The sequence below is a fragment of the Cibotium barometz genome, chromosome 43 (genome assembly GCF_041138505.1).
Source record: "Cibotium barometz isolate CiBa-2024 chromosome 43, ASM4113850v1, whole genome shotgun sequence".
Classification (NCBI taxonomy): domain Eukaryota; kingdom Viridiplantae; phylum Streptophyta; class Polypodiopsida; order Cyatheales; family Cibotiaceae; genus Cibotium; species Cibotium barometz.
The window spans coordinates 43,410,648-43,434,673 of NC_141088.1; the positions used below are offsets into that span (position 1 = coordinate 43,410,648).

Here is a 24,026-nt window from a genome sequence, read left to right on the forward strand (position 1 = left end):
TGTGTCCCTTTTGGTTTTTACTGTTTCCTCATTGTTTTGCTTTCTATGTCCATGGGGATGTCTTTCTTGATGATGAGAAAGGTTTTTGCTTTGGAACAGTTGATTCTCAAGCCCCTCCTTTCAACAGGAAGCTGGACTTTTCTGCTGCTATACTCAGACCACAGCAATCACCAGGTGATTCATGTGTGCTTATGAAGAGAGTTGTTTGGTGATATCCTATACATTATCTGATTGCATATGTGAGCATATAGAATTCATGTTATATAAATTTTGGTTCAGGCAAAAGCAAGAGACTAGAGCAGAAAGGTGAGTCTTCCCTTTCAAAACAAAGGGAACCAGAAGAGGACAAATCTCCAGATTTGCTCCTATTTGACTTTCTTCACAAGTGCAAGGCTCAGAGGAACTTCCACATATACCACAGTATTTTCAACAGGGAGTTCACTATGAGCTCTCTTTTGGACCATTACAGAGATTTCCTTTCAGACCATTGGGATACCTTCAAACAACTGACAGAGGCAGGAAGGATTGTGGAAGGTGAAAAGGTTTTTGTGCATTTAAATCATATTGTCTCCATTGACAGGCTGAGGTACCATGTGAAAAGAAGGTTTGACAGCCTGCCTGAGGAATATAAATTCAGCTGTAACTTGCACACCAGAAAGTGTAGAGTGCTTGAGGAAAACATGGCATTCCTTATGTACATTGTCTTTCAACAACAATCTCTAGAAGAGCAAGGGCAGGAGACTGAAGAAGAAGATATATCTGTAGCGGAGGTAAAAGAGGATATTCCTATGGCAACAGATATGGCAGAGCAGGAAGAAGATATCAACCTCGAGGATGAGGGGCTGCAAGTGGCTGCTCTTGACCTTGTTCAACTGAGGACTGAAACTCTTAGGGCAGCACAGCCAGTTGAAGATTTTGATGTTCAGAGCAGCAACTATGCAGTGCCCATGCTTCCAGGTGTCTTGATTGGTGGTAAAGATTATGTTTTCCTCCATGATATAGAGTGTATGTTCAATTTGAGGGAGGACTATGCCATTTCCCTTATTGCCCAGGCTTCAAGGCTTGACAAGGAGGTTGGCATAGAGGATGACCATTCACTGCTAGCTTTGGAAACAACTTTTGATCCTGTAGAGGCCCTTACTATTTGTTTCAAAGAGGCTGAAAGTTTCCAAGAGCCAGATGAAGCTGCCTTCTAGCTCACCCAGGAAGCTATGAATCTCTCAGCACTTCATAAGGAAAAACTTAAAGAAGAGGCTGGACTGGAGGGGAGAGGAATAAATCTTTGGAAAGATGAACTTCTTATTGCTGATGAAAATGAGAGGGTATGATATTATTACTTCAAATCAAATACTTTATCTTGTGTTTAAATGTTTTGTAGTTATGTATCATTGTCTCACTACAATCTTTTGATACATGGCAGCTACAAATTGAGGATGACACATTCCTCCAGAGATCAAGTGGAAGCAGGCCAGCTGGGTTTGGCAAAATGTCAAGCCTAGCTCATTATATTCATGATCTAGGCAGTGCTAAGATCTTGATTTACCATAGGCAGTTGAGCAACAATGGAGAAGCCATTGTTTACTTCTTTAAATGTTTGTCTAGGGTTTTAGGTGGACATGATCTTCCATGGCAAAAGGAAAAGATCATTTTAATAGAGAGGTTGTCCGCCATAGATATATTTGGGGATTATGTGAATAAACAGGCCTCTGGGGCCTCTTACTTTTTGTCTTACACTTCTTATGCATTAGCATGTGGTGTTAAGGAGCCCAAATGTCTAGAGGGCTATGGAAAACACAAGCTCATAAGGTTTCGAGAGCCACCCATGATTGCATCAGGCCACACAATCCAAGAAGAAGAACACGTGGAGATAGCTGAAGACAAGGATACCCCTCTCAGACAAGCAACAGAGGCAAGCATTGATAAACAGAAAGTCGACATCAAGCCAACAAGGAAGAAAAAGAGTCCAATCAAGTTCAAAAAGAGAGTTCCGACTCGCAAGCCTTGGGAGTAATAGGATTTAGTCATCAAATATAGCACAAACATTATGTTGAAGTTGAACTGATTTGTACAAAGTCTTTGATCCTCATCAGTTCCTTGTCCGTACGAACGATCAGTACCCTTTTGCATTTGTCCCATCACCGTACGACACTTCAGTACTCTTCCCACACTCAAAAGCTTCTAAAAGTGTTTGACACTCAGTACTTTATTGGTAAGGATCAACAGTATTTCTAGCATAATTAAGTAGTATTGATTGAATTTTTTGTGTGTTAATATATGGATGTATTGATGCTTGTTAATATAGATCACATGTTTCACAAAAGAAATACTTTTGATGGAGTCTCAAAACATATAGGCATTACACCAAGAGTCACTTGTTCCACAGAATAAAAATCTATTGATTGAGTTTGAAAACATGTGGACATAACACCAATAAGTTACAAACTGCTATTCATGTTTACTTGTCCATTTATGGTTTCTAAATATCTTCGAATCCCTCCACTGTCTATGTCTCTCTGCTGCCATTGAATTGTCCAAAGTTTGTCTTCGTCTTTGCTTTTGGGCTAGAATAAAAGCAAGCTTGACTTTGGAACTAGCAACTTTTCTTTTAGCATGCAGCCTTTGTAGAATGCCTCGGTAAAACCATTGGAAGACTTCCTTCAGACTATTTGCCTTTTGACTCCCTCCATAGTGTTGTGTGTGTCTGAAAAATGCATTACGTGCCATGTAGTGAGACTTCTCCATGCCTTGGGTAGACCAAATTGCTGGGCATCCATACTTTTTGACAAAATAGGGAAGGTGGTTGTAGATGATATGCTGTTTTCACAAAGACATAAGAATGCATAGTAAGTTATAAAAGAAAAGAGGATCACACAAAGAAGAAGACATCTTTACCATGTAGTGAGTTATATTGCAGGCTGTCCATGCATCTTTCATTGACTTCCCAAAATGTTTAATTGCCTCTTCAAAGTTCTTGTAATCACTCTTTGTCCATGTTACATTGTCATAGAACATGAAGAGTTGATCAAGAGACCTCCACACCTCTGCCTTCACATTTCGTGCTTCCCCATCTGCCTCATGATCTTTCACGGCATTATGGACTTGCTTCCACAATCCATAACTAATCCTTGAAACTGTTCTACCTTGCCTTACTTGCTTACTATTGTGTTTGGGTCGAGACAAGAATCTTCTTGCCTTAACACCACCGGGCTTGATTGGTACCTCCTTGCCATTGGTAGACTTTTTAAAATCCTTTGTGATATGAACATCACCTCCATGCAGACCTATATTGGATAACACTTTTTCCAATGCATGAAGAGCATCCTTTCTATTTCTTTCGGGACGGAGTTTCCAAGCAAATCCAATATACAAAAATACCAATTTCTCAATAATTTGACATAGAGCATGCAATGTGCATATGTGAACATTACATAGTGGAATGTCAAGAATGGCCTTGAAGTCAGGGTCAACTTTATCTCTATTAGGTGCTCTCTTCCACCATTTGGAATCCATTACTTGCGCTGATTCTTTGCAGTAAAGACAAGGAGACTTTGAGTTACCTCCTTTACTAACGTTATACATGCACTTAAGTGTTTTAAGATCCCCCGCCATATGCCACTCTACTTGAAAATCACCTTTTTCTGCAACATGGAGATTCTCTCCTTGCACTTGTCTTTTAATTATTCTTGGTATTTCCGTGTGGTGAAACACCCAATCTAGTGTTTCATGGTCTTCTGTCTTTACCTGTGATTATACAAAACAAAAGTCTTACTATAAAAGATTTTAAAACATTGACTAAAATCAAGTACGAAATAAAAAATGATCATACCTGGAATGAGCCCAACCACCATATGTGTTTCTCCGACTACACACTAAAATACTTCGAACTCGCTTCATTCAATGATGTATTAAGTGCTCCATTCATCAATGTGATAGTAATCCTTTCCATTTTCTTTTCCTTTACAACCTCACACTCATCCAGTTTGATAACAAATTTCAAAATGCCCTTGCACTCTTCAAATGTTATTCCATAAAACTCGACCATTCTTCTTTGAAGTTGTTGTAGATCTACAAATATATTGTTCCAAGGGTCATACAGAGTGGTTCCTTTAGCACCATGAAATATTTCTTCAATATGGATATATGGTCCAATAAACTCATCTATACTTTCATTCAAATGACCTCTTATCTTCCACACTGTTGCTGGATTTGACAGTAAAACTCGTTTAATCCTTTGATCTCTCAAAGTTGAGGATATCGCATGGAAAATCGAACTATATCCCTTCCTGCTAACTCCAGTAACATCAAGAGCCTCTTGGATTGTAGTACCATCAACTTGATTATTGGATATAAAGTCCTCTACAACATTGCGTTTGATTGTTTTGTATTTTTTTTCTTCAATCAAACCTTTTGCTACACCACAAGAAAGCAATCCTTTCATTTGTTTAACTGGAAGAAGGTTGGGATCCATATTTTCTTTTGCAGGCTCCAATAATTTCCTATAGTAACAATATAGTAACAACACAATATGCCTATATTATTCAACACTTCCAATCCTGTTTTGCATTAATGGACAAAATAGATATAGTCATTTGAGAGCATTTTTGAGTTTAAAAAATAAAAAATTCCAAACTAACCTTGCTTCCTGAATTCTTCGCTTGCATCCACCAGTCCCAACCTTCAAATTTGCAATGTTTTTAATCTTCCTGCTTCGTTGTCTGTCTCCAAGCATGGTTCTCTTCCTTCTTGATCTTGTTAACTCTTTTTTACTCTTTGAATGCTCCTCAATTTCATTTTGCAACTGCTGCTCCAATTTTGCACGAATAGCTCTTGAATCCTGGCTCCCTTTTCTTGTAGGTACATTGTTTTATATGTTTCTGCAAATGCAGACTGTGCTGAAATATAACCAAGAAGTCCATTTTGTCCATCGCCCGCAAACCTCAATAGTGTGGTTGGATTGACAAATGGAGGTGTAGAGTTTTTTACTAGACATTTTGGATATATACTTCCATCACACCATAAGTCAATATGTTGGAGCCCTTCTCTTCTCATATTTTTCCATTGTTGAGCATTTAGCACGGTATCCTTTCGTCTTTTTTGTGCTGGAGCATATTGTTCTTCTAAGTCAATGTGAAGATGATATAATCGCTTCTTCTGAGATTGTAACTCACTAGTATCGGCCATTTCTGTGCTTCTGAGGTTGCAAAGTTGGCTTGTCAATCTCATAGTCTTTTTGTAACATGAATTGTGGAAGTGTGGTGGTATCCATACAATCATTAAGTTCAGTGATGGATTCTTTATGAGAGGCCTGCACACGTCCTCAAAAGAGATGCGAAATCTTCGAGAAACAAAAAAAATTAAGGAGATATTTAATGTAAAATCGTGTTAGTTAGACAAAAGATTATCTTATTCTTTTCTGAACTGACAGTTCAGTGGTCCTCACTGACAGTTCTGAGCCACGTTTCCATATTTTATTATTTTTGAGATCTTTTAGGAGAGAAATAAATCAAAAAATAGTGAATTTCTTACAGGGCCCCAAAATGAGCTCCGTTTTTCCCTAATGTGACATCAAATTTGAATAACTCTTCTTATGTCATAGCAAAACCTAGAAGGTGCACTTGGATTGTTCCGAAGGTGAGTGTGGTTGATCTTCTCGTAGTGGGTGCTTTTCCTTGCCAATCCATTCAATGTACACTCCTTAATGACCTCATACTATGGTTTGGTACGAGTCTCATTAGTCCTTGTTTGCTAGAGGTTGTTTTGTTTGGGCTTTTTTTGCATCTTCTTACCTATGTGGTAGTAGATATTTATTATTTCCTGAAAGCGCTAGTGTAGGAGGTCAAGGTCGCTTCCCTTGGGTACCCAATTGTGTAGTCATGGTACACATAGATCTCCTTGGTCTTCATGGTAGTATACACATGATTCTCCTTGTTTTGTGACTCCTCCCTCTCTTTTTATTTGCACAATGTATCTCTTGGTATAGCAACCACAAAAAATGTAAGCCCAAGGATAAACCACCTGCGAGTCAACATGTTTCCCTTTAGTACACATTTGTCTTAGTTTAGTTTTTTTGTAGCACAATACACATTTGTCTTAGTTTAGTTGTTTAGTTTTGTGTAGCACAATATGATGGCTCTTATATTTTTCGCGTACTAATTAGTACATTTTAAGTGTACACAAGGCTTATATATGGATGAGGTGGTACTCTATAGGCTATTTTTGTACTTGCCTCTTAGCCGTGCCACAAAAATTTGAGTTATCATCATCATCTCCAAATTGTGATAGATATCCATTGGATCTAACTCCCATGCGTATAATCATGATTTGGAAGTAGATATCGTTGATGGTGGAGAGGTGGTGTTTTAGTCCTTTGTTGAAATAACTCTCATTATTTCATTGTCTATGACACAAGGTGCGTCAAAGTTTCTACCTCTCTATTAACACAAGTTTAAGATTTGTTGATTTTTCTTAACAGGTGCTTTCCTTTGGCAATCTAAGCTTTGTGGTGCATGTATTCTTTTGAGCTGATAGTATCATTTAGTACTAGTCTCATTAGGCATTGTTGGCTAAAGGTGATTGTTTGGGATTCCTTGGCATTTTCTTACCTATGTGGTAACTATTAATTATTTCTTGAGAGGTCTAGTGTAGGTCAATTTGCTAACTTCTTTTTCAATGTACTTTATTAGAATTTAGTGAATCCTTAGGTTTGTTATGGTGGAGAATTGATCATGAATGAATGTTGGCTAGCTTCTTGGATGCTTCCTATAAGGTTCCTCCCTCCAGCTTTGGAGATATAAAGGTGTAAGAACCTCCCCTTTAGTTTCTGTAATCATCCCCCAATTCAAAATACAAGAAAACATTGTTTTCCCTTGTTTTAGCCTAGAGAGAGAAAATGGTATAGAGAGAGATAATACAAATTTGAGATATTTTTGGATACAAAATTTCTCCTAAAATCTAAGATGAATTCCCTTGAAACAGAAGTTCAAAAAGAATTTTCCAATGTGCATTAGAAATTAACTAAATATGTGTATTGAAGACCTTAGCCTAAGGGTCCACAATTTCACAAATTTTTGATTACGGTCCAAATAAGGTTCTAAAGGGCCAATTGGATTAATCCAAGTGTTGGGATGACAAAAATACCAAGAATAAAATAAGATAGCCCAAAAATGAGTGAATGCTCACATAAGATAAAGAGTTAACGAAGTACTGGGTTTATTAGTTAAAAATTAAGTTTTCTAATAAAAAAATTAATTTTTGACACCTCGGTAAGGAAGGAAAGAGCTCATGAAGGAGGCGCCTTTTTTCATGATTGCCTTGCATTTTCAATTCAAAAAATGAGATATTTATATCTCTCATCTCTCCTCCTGCAAACTAGATCAAAAAGTGAGCCAAGCTGGTCCAAAAATTATCCAAAATCAAAGGTAAGCCTTAATTCAATGGTTTTTCTATCTTCTCAATCGTTACCTCCTTCGGAACCCCTCTTATGCTTGGGAAGCTTTCAATTAAATGGTTTTTTCATGAAATCAAGCTTTCTAATGATTCATAATGTTTAAATGGTTTAATACTAATCTTTATGCTTAATTAGTATTTTTATATTTAAATCTCTCTTTTTGGAAAGATTAATCGTCTTTATGGTTAGATCCTTGTTAGAAGGATGGTTCTTAACGATAAACCCATTATCTTAAACAAAACTCTAGGCTTGACAAGTTAGAGAAAAAGATTAGGTATTTTTATGAAATGATGATTGATTTCTTTAAGCTTGTTTATGATTAAGAAAAATCATATTAATTTATTTTAAGTTGAAAGAGGGTTATGCTAACATTTTTGGAAATGAGAAATGGATATATTAGAATAATCAAGAGATTTAATTGTAATTATGATTATAATTATGTTATGTATACATAAATAAATTTTAGTTTAAAAGAGGAGTTCTTATTATATTTCAATTAGGAATATTCATTTAAAGTTAGGAAATTAAACATTCTTAGAAGTTGCAGCGAAGCGATTGTAAAATTTTCCAAAAAAAGATAGATCTAATTTTTATGCATAAATTTAAAAAAACAAAAAGAGGAATTCCCATCATATTCTAAGCATCTATATTTTGATGCTAAAAGAATGATTTTTGTTATATTTATGGAAAATACTTTTATAGTATTTATGCATAATTGTTTAAATAGAGAAAAGAGGAATTTTTGTTATATTTATCTTTATATATGTACATTCATAAATAAATTTTATGCTAAAAGTGGAGTTTTGAGCATTATTCAATAGTAAGAAAAATAAAGAAGGTTATGCACAAATTTTATAAAATCAATCAATTTATGAGAATTATGGAAATGATTCATTTAGATAAATGGATTAGTGTTTATACTAAAAGAGTAAATATGGGTATAATTGATTTTGTAAATTCCATGAATCTTTTATTTAAAAAGAAGAATAGCTCAACTTGAGTTGTCACTCATGTTGTGCCTAGTAGACCATTTCACCTTTATGCTACTAGCGCATTTGGTAGTTGAGATGATGGGATCTTTGACATTGATTCTATAGTTGGACTACACCTACCTAGTCCAATCGAGTTATAGCATACTTATCCTGCGAGCTCACCTATTTAGCATGTTATCATTATAGACCACTTGTATATAGTACTCTAGTACTTATGTTGGTTTTCACTTATCTTTTATAGAACTCTTTTGAAAACAAGAAGAAGAAGAAGAAGATTTCAGCCTTCCATCCATTGTTGTGTGAGCATGTGTGTGCTTGCAAGAGCTCAAGCTCTCTCTCCTCCTCCAATCTTTTCATCCCTCAGTGCATGTCTTATTAGAGGCTAGGGCACTTGGCACCTTCCAAAGTTTCCTGCCCTTTCCATGGCTTTATTTTCTCTTGCTTTGATCTTAGCCTCATCTTCTCTAGACTAGAGTGGTTCTCTCTAAGTGGACGTGTGGAGCTATAATAGGGATGGCATGGTTAGCATCTTTGTGGGAGCTATCCTCTTGGATTACGCATAGACACATCTCAATCCAGCTAACCCTTAGCAGAGCAAGATCATCTTAGCCGCATCTTCTCTAGACTAGAGGGGTTCTCTCTATGTGGACAAGTGGAGCTAAAAGAGGGATGACATGGTTAGGATCTTTGTGGGAGCTGTCCTCTTGGATTAGGCAGCAGAGACACATCTCAATCCAGCTGACCCTTCGTAGTAGTAAGATCACCAAGAACTATCCCAGATTAACTCCTACAAGTCCCATGTATTACCTAGAAGATTTAGGACATCTTAGCATCCTTCTCGTTCTTCACAAAGGACAATCCAAGTTGCTCTCAAGCAAGCCCATCAAGAGATTGGTCTCTTTCTCCAGTCAGCTTCCTGAGAGTGAAAAGGGGCCTTTCAAGAGTTTTACATCTTTATGCCAACACAATGCCTAGATCGAGAGACTACTCTTGAAGGCACTGAAGAGAGGTGAGGTTGCGTCTAATGTGGAGGCCACTTGCATTGCTCTCTTGAGGCATTAGAGCGGTAAAGGGTGGAGTACAAATACCATGTAAGAGTTTCCTTTTTCTCATGCCACCGTGGAAATGTCTAGTAGGGTCATATCCTGTGAGTCTCATTTCATGTACATCCTCCCTCTTTTTTACATTTACGATGCATGCTATCCTGTGAGTCTCATTTCATGTACATCCTCCCTCTTTTTTACATTTACGATGCATGCTAACCAAAGCCCTCGAGGATTGTGTTGGCATACGTGGGGCCAAACTTATATCAAACCTCAAGTACATCTCAAGGGGTTGTTTATTCCATGTACCTCACCAAGCCCAAGATGACACACCACTGTACGTTTTTAAATAATATTTATGGTTGTAATATTATATACTCATTTGAGACCATAATCTTGACAAGAAAAAATTGAGAATAAAAGTGACCTTCTCATCAAGTTGGGGCAAGAGAAACTTTTGAAAATTAAAAGGTTACAACCCTTAAAAATTTGCCTACCTTCAACTCTAATTTCAAAATGTAATTTTCAAAAATCTGATTCAAGTTGGATTTACACTAAACCCGAGTTTTTTTTTGGAGCACTTGGGAGGCACCCTTGCGAAAATTAGAGGTAGGACGTAGAGGCTTCTAGAACCCTCGGAAAGGAATGTTCGGGAAGCAGGTAGTAGCTCCAAGAAGGCCCTACTACTACGTTTATAATAAACCTCCACAGAGCGACTCTCCTCATCTCATCGCATCTCAATTCGCCAGCAGCAGCTACATACACACACACACTCTCTCTCTCTCTCTCTCTCTCTCTGCCGCCTTCCTCTGCCCTCACAGCAGTACAGTACAGTACAGTAGAAGGAAGAAATGGCCCTCTCTTTGGTCGGCCGCAGCAGATCAGGCGAAGATCCCTTCGACTCCCTGCTCTTCGATTCGCTCGCCTTCCCGTCTTTCTCTTCCTCTCTGCGCGCCAGCTTCCCGGAGCACCCCAGCTTCGCCCGGGACGTGGCTGCGGTGGCTAATACGCAGGTGGACTGGAAGGAGACCTCGGATTCCCACATCTTCAAGGCCAACCTGCCTGGTAAGAATATCGCCCCCCCTTTCCCCCTTCCTCCTCCGTCTCTTTTATCGGAATTGACTGCTCATGAGCAAAGCCGTGTGCCCTGCTCTGCAGGTCTGGCCAAGGAGGACGTGAAGGTGCAGGTGGAAGACGGGCGCGTGCTGCAGATCAGCGGCGAGCGCAAGAAGGAGGAGACGGCTTCCTCGGACAGGTGGCACCGCGTAGAGCGGGCGCAGGGCAGCTTCCTTCGACGGTTCCGCCTCCCCGACAACGCCAAGGTGGAGGAGGTGAAGGCGGCCATGGAGAACGGCGTGCTCACCGTCACCGTCCCCAAAGTGCCCCCGCCGGAGCCCAAGTCTGCCGTCAGAAGTGTCCAGATCTCGGGCTGAGAGAAATCGTTCAAAGACTCTCTCTCTCTCTCTGGCTATGTATGTGGTCGAGTCATGTGTGTTTATATTACAGGGTCCTTCCTGGATGTGTAGTAGAGGGACCAGTTTTGGGTGTTCTTGTACAAGTTATTAAAAAAAAAAGAAGAAGAATGTATCACAACCTCTCTTTTTAAAGAATTGTTCAACATCATGGACATGTATGATCATTTGTTTTTGCTCATGATTAGCATATATGAATGAGGAGAGAGAGAGAGAGAGAGTGAGGAGAGTGAGTTTTTAAAGAATTGTTCAACATCATGGACATGTATGATCATTTGTTTTTGCTCATGTTTAGCATATATGAATGAGGAGAGAGAGAGAGAGAGAGAGTGAGTGAGAGGATGGACTATATGGATGAAGTGGTACATTAGAGGCTATTGTACTTGCCTCTTAGCCATGCCACAGAATTTTGAGTTGTCGTTGCTATCTCCAAGTTGTGATAAATATGCAATGGATCTAACTTTCATGAATAATATGATGTTGATCTTGAAGTAGCGATCTTTGATGTACAAGTTAATCTTGGAAGTAGCGATCTAATCTTCGATGTAGACGACGTCAAATTTAAATTACTCTTCTTATGTCATAGCAAAACCTAGCAGGTGCACTTGGAGTGTTCCCAAGATGAGTGTGGTTGATCTTCTCTCAATGGGTGCTTTTCCTTGCCAATCCATTCAATGTGCACTCTTTAATGACCTCATACTATGGTTTGGTACGAGTCTCATTAGTCCTTGTTAGTAGCTAGAGGTTGTTTTGTTTGGGCTTTTTTTTTGCATCTTCTTACCTATGTGGTAGTAGACATTTATTATTTCCTGAAAGCGCAAGTGTAGGAGGTCAAGGTCGCTTCCCTTGGGTACCCAATTGTGTAGTCATGGTACACATGGATCTCCTTGGTCTTCATGCTAGTACACAATGTATCCCTTGGTATAGCAACCACAAAAATTGTAAGCCCAAGGATAAACCATGTTTCCCTTTAGTACACATTTGTCTTAGTTTAGTTTTGTGTAGCACAATATGATGGCTCTTATATTTGTCGCGTACTAATTAGTACATTTTAAGTGTACACAAGGCTTGTATATGGATGAGGTGGTACTCTATAGGCTATTTTTGTACTTGCCTCTTAGCCGTGCCACAAAAATGTGAGTTATCATCATCATCTCCAAATTGTGATAGATATCCACTCCATCCAACTCCCATGCGTATAATCATGATTTGGACGTAGATATCTTTGAGATGGAGAGGTGGTGTTTTAGTCATGTTGAAATAACTCTCATTATTTCATTGTCTATAACAAAAGGTGCGTGAAAGTTTCTTCCTCTCTATTAAGACAAGTTTAAGATTTGTTGATCTTCTCTTAAACAGGTGCTCTTCTTTGGCTATCTAGCTTTGTGGTGCATGTATTCCTTTGAGCTGATAGTATCATTTAGTACTAGTCTCATTAGGCATTGTTGGCTAAAGGTGGTTGTTTGGGATTCCTTGGCATTTTCTTACCTATGTGGTAGCTATTAATTATTTCTTGAGAGGTCTAGTAGTGTAGGTCAATTTGCTAACTTCTTTTTCAATGTACTTTATTAGAATTTAATGAATGCAAAGAAACTTAACTAATTTGCACCTAGGACATTCTCATCAGTCATTTGTGATGCTCGAACATTGTATCGTTGTGATCAAGGATTATAATAATGATTTGTATATTTAATAAGGGATATGAAGAGGTATGACGAACATCCCAAGCTTCAACACTCCATTTTACCTAAACCCCATTCGACTGCCCTTCTAAAGGAAGCTTGTATATAAACCAATTGTATGCACCAAAAGGTTCAACACTCCATTTTACCTAAACCCCATTCGACTGCCCTTCTAAAGGAAGCTTGTATATAAACCAATTGTATACAAAGAAAAAGTGAGTTTGACTAAAGTTTCTATCTCATGCAAGTCAAAGTTGCATATCTTCTTATTTTTATACAAATACTATAAGATAAATCAAGCAAAATGGCATAAATTAGGATTTGAATTCATTAGAAAGATGGTTCTCTCGACAAAGATGGTCATGTTGACGTGTGGATCTAGTTTCCTCCTTTCATGCTAGCTTTCCCTTTGAGCTTCTAAATGTGGGATGCCAATAGTTGGAGTGACAACACAACTCATCTTTATCAATTAACGAGCTGATTCTAGAAACTTTAAGAGCTTGGAAATGGGAAAAAAAAGAAATCAGAACCTTGTAAAAACACTCCTTTCACAAACAAGTGAATTGTTATGTGTTTTCCAGTATTGGCATAAAAGTTGACAAAAGATAGAGGCTAATCTCCAGCCTTCACTTTCCGCCTTTGTTCAAGTGATAATGGAAATTGAAGGAGGGGTATAGATACTTGAAGGATGTATTTCCAAACTATGTGTTAGGATAGCCCGTAAGCTATGATATTAATTGGATTACTAGTCCACACCATTGTGATCCCATTATAGGAAAATGAATTTTTTTATTTTAGGTTTGTTATAGTGGAGAATTGATCATGAATGAATATTGGCTAGAGTCTTGGATGCTTCCTGTAAGGTTCCTTCCTCCAGCTTTGGAGATATAAAGGTGTAAGAACCTCCCCTTCAGTTTTCTGTAATCATCCCCCAATTCAGAATACAAGAAAACATTGTTTTCCCTTATTTTGGCCTAGAGAGAGAAAATATTATAGAGAGAGATAATAAAAATTTGAGATATTTTTGGATATAAAGTTTCTTCTGAAATCTAAGATGAATTCCCTTGAAACAGAAGTTCAAAAAGAATTTTCCAATGTGCATTAGAAATTAACCGATTATGTGTATTGGAGACCTTAGCCGAAGGGTCCACATTGTCAGAAATTTTTAATTAAGGTCCAAATAAGGTTCTAAAGGGCCAATAGGATTAATCCAGGTGTTAGGATGACAAAAATACAAAGAATAAAATAAAATACTCCAAAAATGAGTAAATGCTCACATAAGATAAAGAGTTTACCAAGTACTGGGTTTACTAGTTAAAAATGAAGGTTTATTAGTAAAAAAATTAATTTTTGACACCTCCGTAAGGAAGGAAAGGGCTCATGAGGGAGGTGATTTTTTTTATCATTACCTTGAATTTTTAATTCAAAAAATGAGATATTTATATCTCTCCTCTCTCCTCCTGCAAACCAGATCAAAAAGTGAGCCAAACTGGTCCAAAAATTATCCAAAATGGATCAAACTGAAGCTGGATGCCTCTAGATCCCAGTTGTACTTGGTTAATAGCCTCCCTCACCTAAAAATAGACCCTCATTCCTTTGTATTTTCATCTTTGAGGAATTACATGCCAGTATTATCTTCATTCTAGTGTAATTCTATTATCCCTTTATTTTGCCTCTTCTTTTGGAAGCTTTGGAGCTTCACAATTCTCCATCCTCTCTTGGAGATTACCCTCCGCAACTTGATGGCCAAAGCTTTATATGTGGGCTTCATTTCTTTCTTTAAAGAATCAAGCCAAAATCAAAGGTAAGCCTTATTCCAGTGGTTTTTCTATCTTCTCAATGGTTACCTCCTTCCCAACCCCTCTATTGCTTGGGAAGCTTTCAATTAAATGGTTTTTTCTTGAAATCGAGCTTTCTAATGATTCATAATGTTTAAATGGTTTAATACTAATCTTTATGCTTAATTAGTATTTTTATATTTAAATCTCTCTTTTTGGAAAGATTAATCATCTTTATGGTTAGATCCTTGTTAGAAGGATGGTTCTTAATGATAAACCCATTATCTTAAACAAAACTCTAGGCTTGACAAGTTAGAGAAAAAGATTAGGTATTTTTATGAAATGATGATTGATTTCTTTAAGCTTGTTTATGATTAAGAAAAATCATATTAATTTATTTTAAGTTGAAAGAGGGTTATGCTGACATTTTTGGAAATGAGGAATGGATATTTTAGATGAATCAAGAGATTTAATTATAATTATGATTATAATTATGTTATGTATACATAAATAAATTTTAGTTTAAAAGAGGAGTTCTTATTATATTTCAATTAGGAATATTCATTTAAAGTTAGGAAATTAAACATTCTTAGAAGTTGCAGCGAAGCGATGGTAAACTTTTCCAGAAAAAGATAGATCTAATTGTTATGCATAAATTTAATAAAGCAAAAAGAGGAATTCCCATCATATTCTAAGCATCTACATTTTGATGCTAAAAGATTGATTTTTGTTATATTTATGGAAAATGCTTTTATAGTATTTATGCATAATTGTTTAAATAGAGAAAAGAGAAATTTTTGTTATATTTATCTTTATATATGTACATTCATAAATAAATTTTATGCTAAAAGTAGAGTTTTGAGCATTATTCAATAGTAAGAAAAATAAAGAAGGTTATGCACAAATTTTATAGAATCATTCAATTTATGAGAATTATGGAAATGATTCATTTAGATAAATGGATTAGTGTTTATACTAAAAGAGTAAATATGGGTATAATTGATTTGCTAAAAGAGAAGTTTTGAGCATTATTCAATAGTAAGAAAAATAAAGAAGGTTATGCACAATTTTAAAGAATCATTCAATTTATGAGAATTATGAAAATGATTCATTTAGATAAATGGATAAGTGTTTATACTAAAAGAGTAAATATGGGTATAATTAGTGTTCATTTGGATAAATGGAAAGCGCAAGTGTAGGAGGTCAAGGTCGCTTCCCTTGGGTACCCATTTGTCTAGTCATGGTACACATGGATCTCCTTGGTCTTCATGGTAGTACACAATGTATCTCTTGGTATAGCAACCACAAAAATTGTAAGCCCAAGGATAAACCACCTGCGAGTCAACATGTTTCCCTTTAGTACACATTTGTCTTAGTTTAGTTTTGTGTAACACAATATGATGGCTCTTATATTTGTTGCGTACTATTTAGTAAATTTTAAGTGTACACAAGGCTTGTATATGGATGAGGTGGTACTCTATAGGCTATTTTTGTACTTGCCTCTTAGCTGTGCCACAAAAATGTGAGTTATCATCATTATCTCCAAATTGTGATAGATATCCACTCGATCCAACTCCCATGCGTATAATCATGATTTGGAAGTAGATATCTTTGAGATGGAGAGGTGGTGTTTTAGTCATTTGTTGAAATAGCTCTCATTATTTCATTGTCTATAACACAAGGTGCGTCAAAGTTTCTTCCTCTCTATTAACACAAGTTTAAGATTTGTTGATCTTCTCTTAACAGGTGCTTTTCTTTGGCAATCTAAGCATTGTGGTGCATGCATTCCTTTGAGCTGATAGTATCATTTAGTACTAGTCTCATTAGGAATTGTTGGCTAAAGGTGGTTGTGTGGGATTTCTTGGCATTTTCTTACCTGTGTGGTAGCTATTACATTGTTTGTCATGCAAGTCACCATTTACACCAGTGCTCCAAAAAAAACTAATTATTTCTTGAGAGCTCTAGTGTAGGTCAATTTGCTAACTTCTTTTTCAATGTACTTTATTAGAATTTAGTGAATGCAAAGAAACTTAACTAATTTGCACCTAGTACATTCTCATCAGTCATTTGTGATGCTCGAGCATTGTATCGTTGTGATCAAGGATTATAATAATGATTCGTATATTTAATAAGGGATATAAAGAGGTGTGATGAACATCCCAAGGTTTAACACTCCATTTTATCTAAATCCCATTCGACTGCCCTTTAAAGGAAGCTTGTATATAAACCAATTGTATGCACCAAAAGAAACCCCTTCACTGGTTGTGCAAAAGCTATAGTTGACCATCTTGTCATAAGACTCCTCACAAAGGCGAGGGCTACTCTATCCATGAAAGAATAGAAGAAGATAAGGGCTACTTTATCAATAGAATAATAAAAGAATAATTTTAGAATGGTAATGTGGTGGGTATCTAGCATGGGGAGGAAAATCTAGTTGTTTATTGTATAAAAGTGAAGCAAATTAAGAAAAAAAAGCCATCCCCTATAGCATTTCATCAACCTACAAAGAAAAAGTGAGTTTGATTGAAGTTTCTATCTCATGCAAGTCAAAGTTGCATATCTTCTTATTTTTATACAAATACTATAAGATAAATCAAGCAAAATGGCATAAATTAGGATTTGAATTCATTTAGAAAGATGGTTCTCTCTCGACAAAGATGGTCATGTTGAAATGTGGATCTAGTTTCCTCCTTTCACGCAAGCTTTCCCTTTGAGCTTCTAAATGTGGGATGCCAATAGTTGGAGTGACAACACAATATATCTTTATCAATTACAAGCTGATTCTAAAAACTTTAAGAGCTTGGAAATGGGAAAAAAAGGAATTAAAACCTTGTAAAAATACTCCTTTCACAAACAAGTGAATTGTTATGTGTTTTCTAGTATTATTGGCATAAAAGTTGACAAAAGATAAAGGCCAATCTCCAGCCTTCACTTTCCGCCTTTGTTCAAGTGATAATGGAAATTAAAGGAGGGGTATAGATAATTGAAGGATGTATTTCCAAACTATGTGTTAGGATAGCCCACAAGCTATGATATTAATTGGATTACTAGTCCACACCATTGTAATCCCATTATAGAAAAATAAAATTTTTTATTTTAGGTTTGTTATGGTGGAGAATTGATCATGAATGAATGTTGGCAAGCTTCTTGGATGCTTCCTGTAAGGTTCCTCCCTCCAGCTTTGGAGATATAAAGGTGTAAGAACCTCCCCTTCAGTTTCTGTAATCATCCCCCTTGTTTTGGCCTAGAGAGAGAAAATGTTATAGAGAGAGAATATAAATTTGAGATATTTTGGGATAAAAAGTTTCTCCAAAAATCTAAGATGAATACTAAAGTTCAAAAAGAATTTTCCAATGTGCATTAGAAATTAACTGAATATGTGTATTGGAGACCTTAGCCTAAGGGTCCACATTTTTAAAATTTTTTTTATTAAGGTCCAAATAAGGTTCTAAAGGGCCAATAGGATTAATCCGAGTGTTGGGATGACAAAAATACAAAGAATAAAATAAAATACCCCAAAAATTAGTAAATGCTCACATAAGATGAAGAGTTGACCAAGTACTGGGCTTATTAGTTAAAAATTAAGATTTATTAGAAAAAAATTCAAACCTCATGAAGGAGGCACCTTTTTTCATCATTGCCTTATCTTTTTAATTCAAAAAATAAAATATTTATATCTCTCCTCTCTCCTCCTGCAAACTGGATCAAAAAGTGAGCTAAACTGGTCCAAAAATTATCCAAAATAGATCAAACGGAAGCTCGAAGCCCCTAGATCCCAGTTGGACTTGGTTAGTGGCCTCCCTAACCTATAAATAGACCCTGATTCCTTTGTATTTTCATCTTTGAGTAATTACATGCCAGTATTACCTTCATTTTAGTGTAATTCTATTATCCTTCTATTTTGCCTCTACTTTTGGAAGCTTTGGAGCTTCACAATTCTCCATCCTCTCTTGGAGATTACCCTCCCCAAATTGGTGGCCAAAGCTTTCTTTGTGGGCTTCACTTCTTTCTTTAAAGAATCAAGCCAAAGTCAAAGGTAAGCCTTAATCCAATGGTTTTTCTATCTTCTCAATGGTTATCTCCTTCCCAACCCCTCTAATGCTTAGGAAGCTTTCAACTAAATGGTTTTTTCTTGAAATCAAGCTTTCTAATGATTCTAGAACAAAAAAAGAAAATACCACCACTCTTGACGTTCTAAGTTCAAGGGTTTTATCATAGCAACAAAGAGTAGAGAGGAGGTTCGTCATTGGTAAGCCTATCACATGTACCAATTTATAAGAAGAAATCTTGAAGTTACTTAAAATCTAAGTTTGGAGTTGATTAAGGCAGATAACAATGGATTAGATTCAACATTTTGGCACAATCTAGATTAAGAGAGTGATTAACACAATAACTTAGACAAGAGATTTGATCCAAGACACACATTTCCATTTGATGGGAGGCCTTCAAATAGACTCAAGTACATCATAATTAGCTCATGGCTTAGCTTAATTAATTTCCTTCAAATAGACTCAACTAAATCATAATTAGTCGATGGCTTAGCTTAATTAATTTCCTTCAAATAGACTCAACTAAATCATAATTAATCCATGGCTTAACTTAATTAATTTTCTAAATACCTTGATTTGGATTAATCATTTGAGTACCAAATGATGTTAGGGTTACTGATTTGATAGAGGGAAAGTGCCTCCCCTATTAGAGATTTAAACCATAAATGGTTGTTATTAACATTGTAATTAAGAATTAATCACTTATTTTTCATGAGGTGTCCATTATTAAGACTTGTTTGGAGACTTGCATCAATGTTGGAGCAAACTTTGCATAAGGTTCCTGTAAGGTTCTTGGATGCTTCGTGTAAGGTTCCTCCCTCCAGCTTTGGAGATATAAAGGTGTAAGAACCTCCCCTTCAGTTTCTGTAATCATCCCCCTTGTTTTGGCCTAGAGAGAGAATACAAATTTGAGATATTTTGGATAAAAAGTTTCTCCGAAAATCTAAGATGAATTCCTCTGAAACTAAAGTTCAAAAAGAATTTTCCAATGTGCATTAGAAATTAACTGAATATGTGTATTGGAGACCCTAGCCTAAGGGTCCACATTTTTAATTTTTTTTTATTAAGGTCCAAATAAGGTTCTAAAGGGCCAATAGGATTCATCCGAGTGTTGGGATGACAAAAATACAAAGAATAAAATAAAATACCCCAAAAATTAGTAAATGCTCACATAAGATGAAGAGTTGACCAAGTACTGGGCTTATTAGTTAAAAATTAAGATTTATTAGAAAAAAATTCAAACCTCATGAAGGAGGCACCTTTTTTCATCATTGCCTTATCTTTTTAATTCAAAAAATAAAATATTTATATCTCTCCTCTCTCCTCCTGCAAACTGGATCAAAAAGTGAGCTAAACTGGTCCAAAAATTATCCAAAATAGATCAAACGGAAGCTCGAAGCCCCTAGATCCCAGTTGGACTTGGTTAGTGGCCTCCCTAACCTATAAATAGACCCTGATTCCTTTGTATTTTCATCTTTGAGTAATTACATGCCAGTATTACCTTCATTTTAGTGTAATTCTATTATCCTTCTATTTTGCCTCTACTTTTGGAAGCTTTGGAGCTTCACAATTCTCCATCCTCTCTTGGAGATTACCCTCCCCAAATTGGTGGCCAAAGCTTTCTTTGTGGGCTTCACTTATTTCTTTAAAGAATCAAGCCAAAATCAAAGGTAAGCCTTAATCCAATGGTTTTTCTATGTTCTCAATGGTTATCTCCTTCCCAACCCCTCTAATGCTTGGGAAGCTTTCAACTAAATGGTTTTTTCTTGAAATCAAGATTTCTAATGATTCTAGAACAAAGAAAATACCACCACACTTGATGTTCTAAGTTCAAGGGTTTTGTCATAGCAACAAAGAGTAGAGAGGAGGTTCGTCATTGGTAAGCCTATCACATGTACCAATTTATAAGAAGAAATCTTGAAGTTACTTAAAATCTAAGTTTGGAGTTGATTAAGGCAGATAACAATGGATTAGATTCAACATTTTGGCACAATCTAGATTAAGAGAGTAATTAACACAATAACTTAGACAAGAGATTTGATCCAAGACACACATTTCCATTTGATGGGAGGCCTTCAAATAGACTCAAGTACATCATAATTAGCTCATGGCTTAGCTTAATTATTTTCCTTCAAATAGACTCAACTAAATCATAATTAGCCGATGGCTTAGCTTAATTAATTTCCTTCAAATAGACTCAACTAAATCATAATTAATCCATGGCTTAACTTAATTAATTTCCTAAGTACCTTGATTTGGATTAATCATTTGAGTACCAAATGATGTTAGGGTTACTGATTTAAAAAAGGGAAAGTGCCTCCCCTATTAGAGATTTAAACCATAAATGGTTGTTATTAACATTGTAATTAAGAATTAATCACTTATTTTTCATGAGGTGTCCATTATTAAGACTTGTTTGGAGAGTTGCATCAATGTTGGAGTAAACTTTGCATAGTCTTAATGGCACCAAGAAACAAGAATTATACCAGATTTGAGCTCATTTCCATTTCATGCTAGAAAAAAACCACTCCCAAGTTGATTAAATTTTCTTTGATTGCTTGATGTGAGTTGTTGATAATGGTTTTCTTACTGTTATGGGCTTGTGGAAAGCTAAAACTTCATGTAGAAGTATTCAAACCACTTGGTTTGAGCTGATTTGTAAGAATGGGTGAAAGAGGGAAAAATAGGATAAGTGAGATACTCAAATCAATACTCAATGATTTTGCTAATTTAGCAACCTTAGAGTGCATATATGGCAAAGGGACTATGGTTTGACCTGATACCAATTTGAAATCTAGGTTGGGAGTTGGTTGATCTTGCTGATCTTCAGCGGAGATTCCATCTTGATTTTTATATCCGAAACACACATTTCCATCAGATGCGTAGCCTTTAAATGGGATCAAGTACATCATCATTAGCCCATGGACTAGCTTAACAACTCGCCTAATATAACCCTAAATCATATAGCATCCACCCCCTTGATTTGAGTCCCATTTAATGCTAATTGAAGACTTTATGGATTTTCGAGTCCCAATGGCAGTAGGTGCCTAGTTCTAGGGAATCTAGCTTCTAGTGAATGGCTTCTATTCATTTACATCGCTTCATAATATCACCATAGCACTTGATATCTTTATAACCTTAGCAAACATTTTGTTCTAAGGTCATGCTCCCCCTCTCCTTAGAATGTACCCATCACTCTATTTTTAAACAAATTTGGCTACCTAGATGCTCATGGTTGGTAGGCTAGACACACAATGTTCCTCATGATATAATGAACCTTCTCCCTTGAGGTCAAGTAAAATCTCAAGATATAAGGAGTTGGAAGAGACCCACAAGCAATCCTCATGGTGTATTGGTGGAAATAAAAGGCTTTTCTTTTGAGATTGACACCAATCCCAAGAGCTAGTTTCATAATGATATCAAGAAAAGGTCCAAGATAAAGCGAGTTTATTTTTAAACAATCTGCTTGTATAAAATATCTAATTTAATGATGCGATTGAGAGATGTTATATCAAGAATGACTTTATATTTTGAATATCTAAATGAAAAATGACATTTTATTGGGCACTTTTATTTTAGGGCTTCTCAATTTGTGATTGTGCCATAGGATACTCATTACTATTTGGATAGGTCCGAAATTTATTGTATTACTAAAAACTAACTTCAGCTGCTAAGGTGCTTAAGTGTGCTACAATAAATTCATTTGCATAAGTATCTATCTAACTTCAACTGTTAGGGTTCTTGAGTGTGCTACAACAAATTTGTCTGTATAAGGATCTATCTACCTAGTTTAATAGAATAAGTAATAAAGGGTACAACATGGCCGGGAGATGGAGTTTCAGGGTTCAACCAATGCCACTCTCTTGAATCTCACAAAAAGAGGGCTAAATTTATGCCCTCTTGAAGTAAGAGGCGATAGAAGGCAACACCTTAAATGAAGAGGGGGATATCAACATGCCACCTCCACTATATGAGTTAGTGAGAGGATGGACTATATGGATGAAGTGGTACATTAGAGGCTATTGTACTTGCCTCTTAGCCATGCCACAAAATTTTGAGGAGTTGTCGTCGCTATCTCCAAGTTATGATAAATATGCAATGGATCTAACTTCCATGAATAATATGATGCTGATCTTGAAGTAGCGATCTTTGATGTAGAGGATGATCTTGGAAGTAGCAATCTATGTTTGATGTAGATGACATCAAATTCGAATAACTCTTCTTATGTCATAGAAAAACCTAGAAGGTGCACTTGGATTGTTCCCAAGGTGAGTGTGGTTGATCTTCTCTCAGTGGGTGCTTTTCCTTGCCAATCCATTCAATGTACACTCCTTAATGACCTCATACTATGGTTTGGTACGAGTCTCATTAGTCCTTGTGTCGCTAGAGGTTGTTTTGTTTGGGCTTTTTTTGCAGCTTCTTACCTATGTGGTAGTAGATATTTATTATTTATTGAAAGCGCTAGTGTAGGAGGTCAAGGTCCCTTCCCTTGGGTACCCAATTGTGTAGTCATGGTACACATGGATCTCCTTGGTCTTCATGGTAGTATACACATGGTTCTCCTTGTTTTGTGACTCCTCCCTCTCTTTTTATTTGCACAATGTATATCTTGGTATAGCAACCACAAAAAATGTAAGCCCAAGGATAAACCACCTGCGAGTGAACATGTTTCCCTTCACTACACATTTGTCTTAGTTTAGTTTTTTTGTAGCACAATACACATTTGTCTTAGTTTAGTTGTTTAGTTTTGTGTAGCACAATATGATGGCTCTTATATTTTTCGCATACTAATTAGTACATTTTAAGTTTACACAAGGCTTATATATGGATGAGGTGGTACTCTATAGGCTATTTTTGTACTTGCCTCTTAGCCGTGCCACAAAAATTTGAGTTATCATCATCATCTCCAAATTGTGATAGATATCCATTGGATCTAACTCCCATGCGTATAATCATGATTTGGAAGTAGATATCGTTGATGGTGGAGAGGTGGTGTTTTAGTCCTTTGTTGAAATAACTCTCATTATTTCATTGTCTATGACACAAGGTGCGTCAAAGTTTCTACCTCTCTATTAACAGAAGTTTAAGATTTGTTGATCTTCTCTTAACAGGTGCTTTCCTTTGGCAATCTAAGCTTTGTGGTGCATGTATTCTTTTGAGCTGATAGTATCATTTAGTACTAGTCTAATTAGGCATTGTTGGCTAAAGGTGGTTGTTTGGGATTCCTTGGCATTTTCTTACCTATGTGGTAGCTATTAATTATTTCTTGAGAGGTCTAGTGTAGGTCAATTTGCTAACTTCTTTTTCAATGTACTTTATTAGAATTTAGTGAATCCTTAGGTTTGTTATGGTGGAGAATTGATCATGAATGAATGTTGGCTAGATCCTTGGATGCTTCCTATAAGGTTCCTCCCTCCAGCTTTGGAGATATAAAGGTGTAAGAACCTCCCCTTTAGTTTCTGTAATCATCCCCCAATTCAAAATTATACAAGAAAACATTGTTTTCCCTTGTTTTGGCCTAGAGAGAGAAAATGGTATAGAGAGAGGTAATACAAATTTGAGA

General features: G+C 36.3%; 1 protein-coding gene across 1 annotated transcript; it reads left to right on the forward strand.

The window, feature by feature from the left end:
- Positions 1 to 10,333: 10,333 nt before the first annotated feature.
- LOC147613942 (18.1 kDa class I heat shock protein-like) lies at positions 10,334 to 11,059 on the forward strand. Its single transcript, XM_086781261.1, has 2 exons — positions 10,334 to 10,547; positions 10,641 to 11,059. The coding sequence occupies exons 1-2, from the start codon at positions 10,334 to 10,336 to the stop codon at positions 10,913 to 10,915; spliced, it is 489 nt and encodes a 162-aa protein (XP_086637387.1). The 3' UTR covers positions 10,916 to 11,059.
- The last annotated feature ends 12,967 nt before the right edge of the window (positions 11,060 to 24,026 follow it).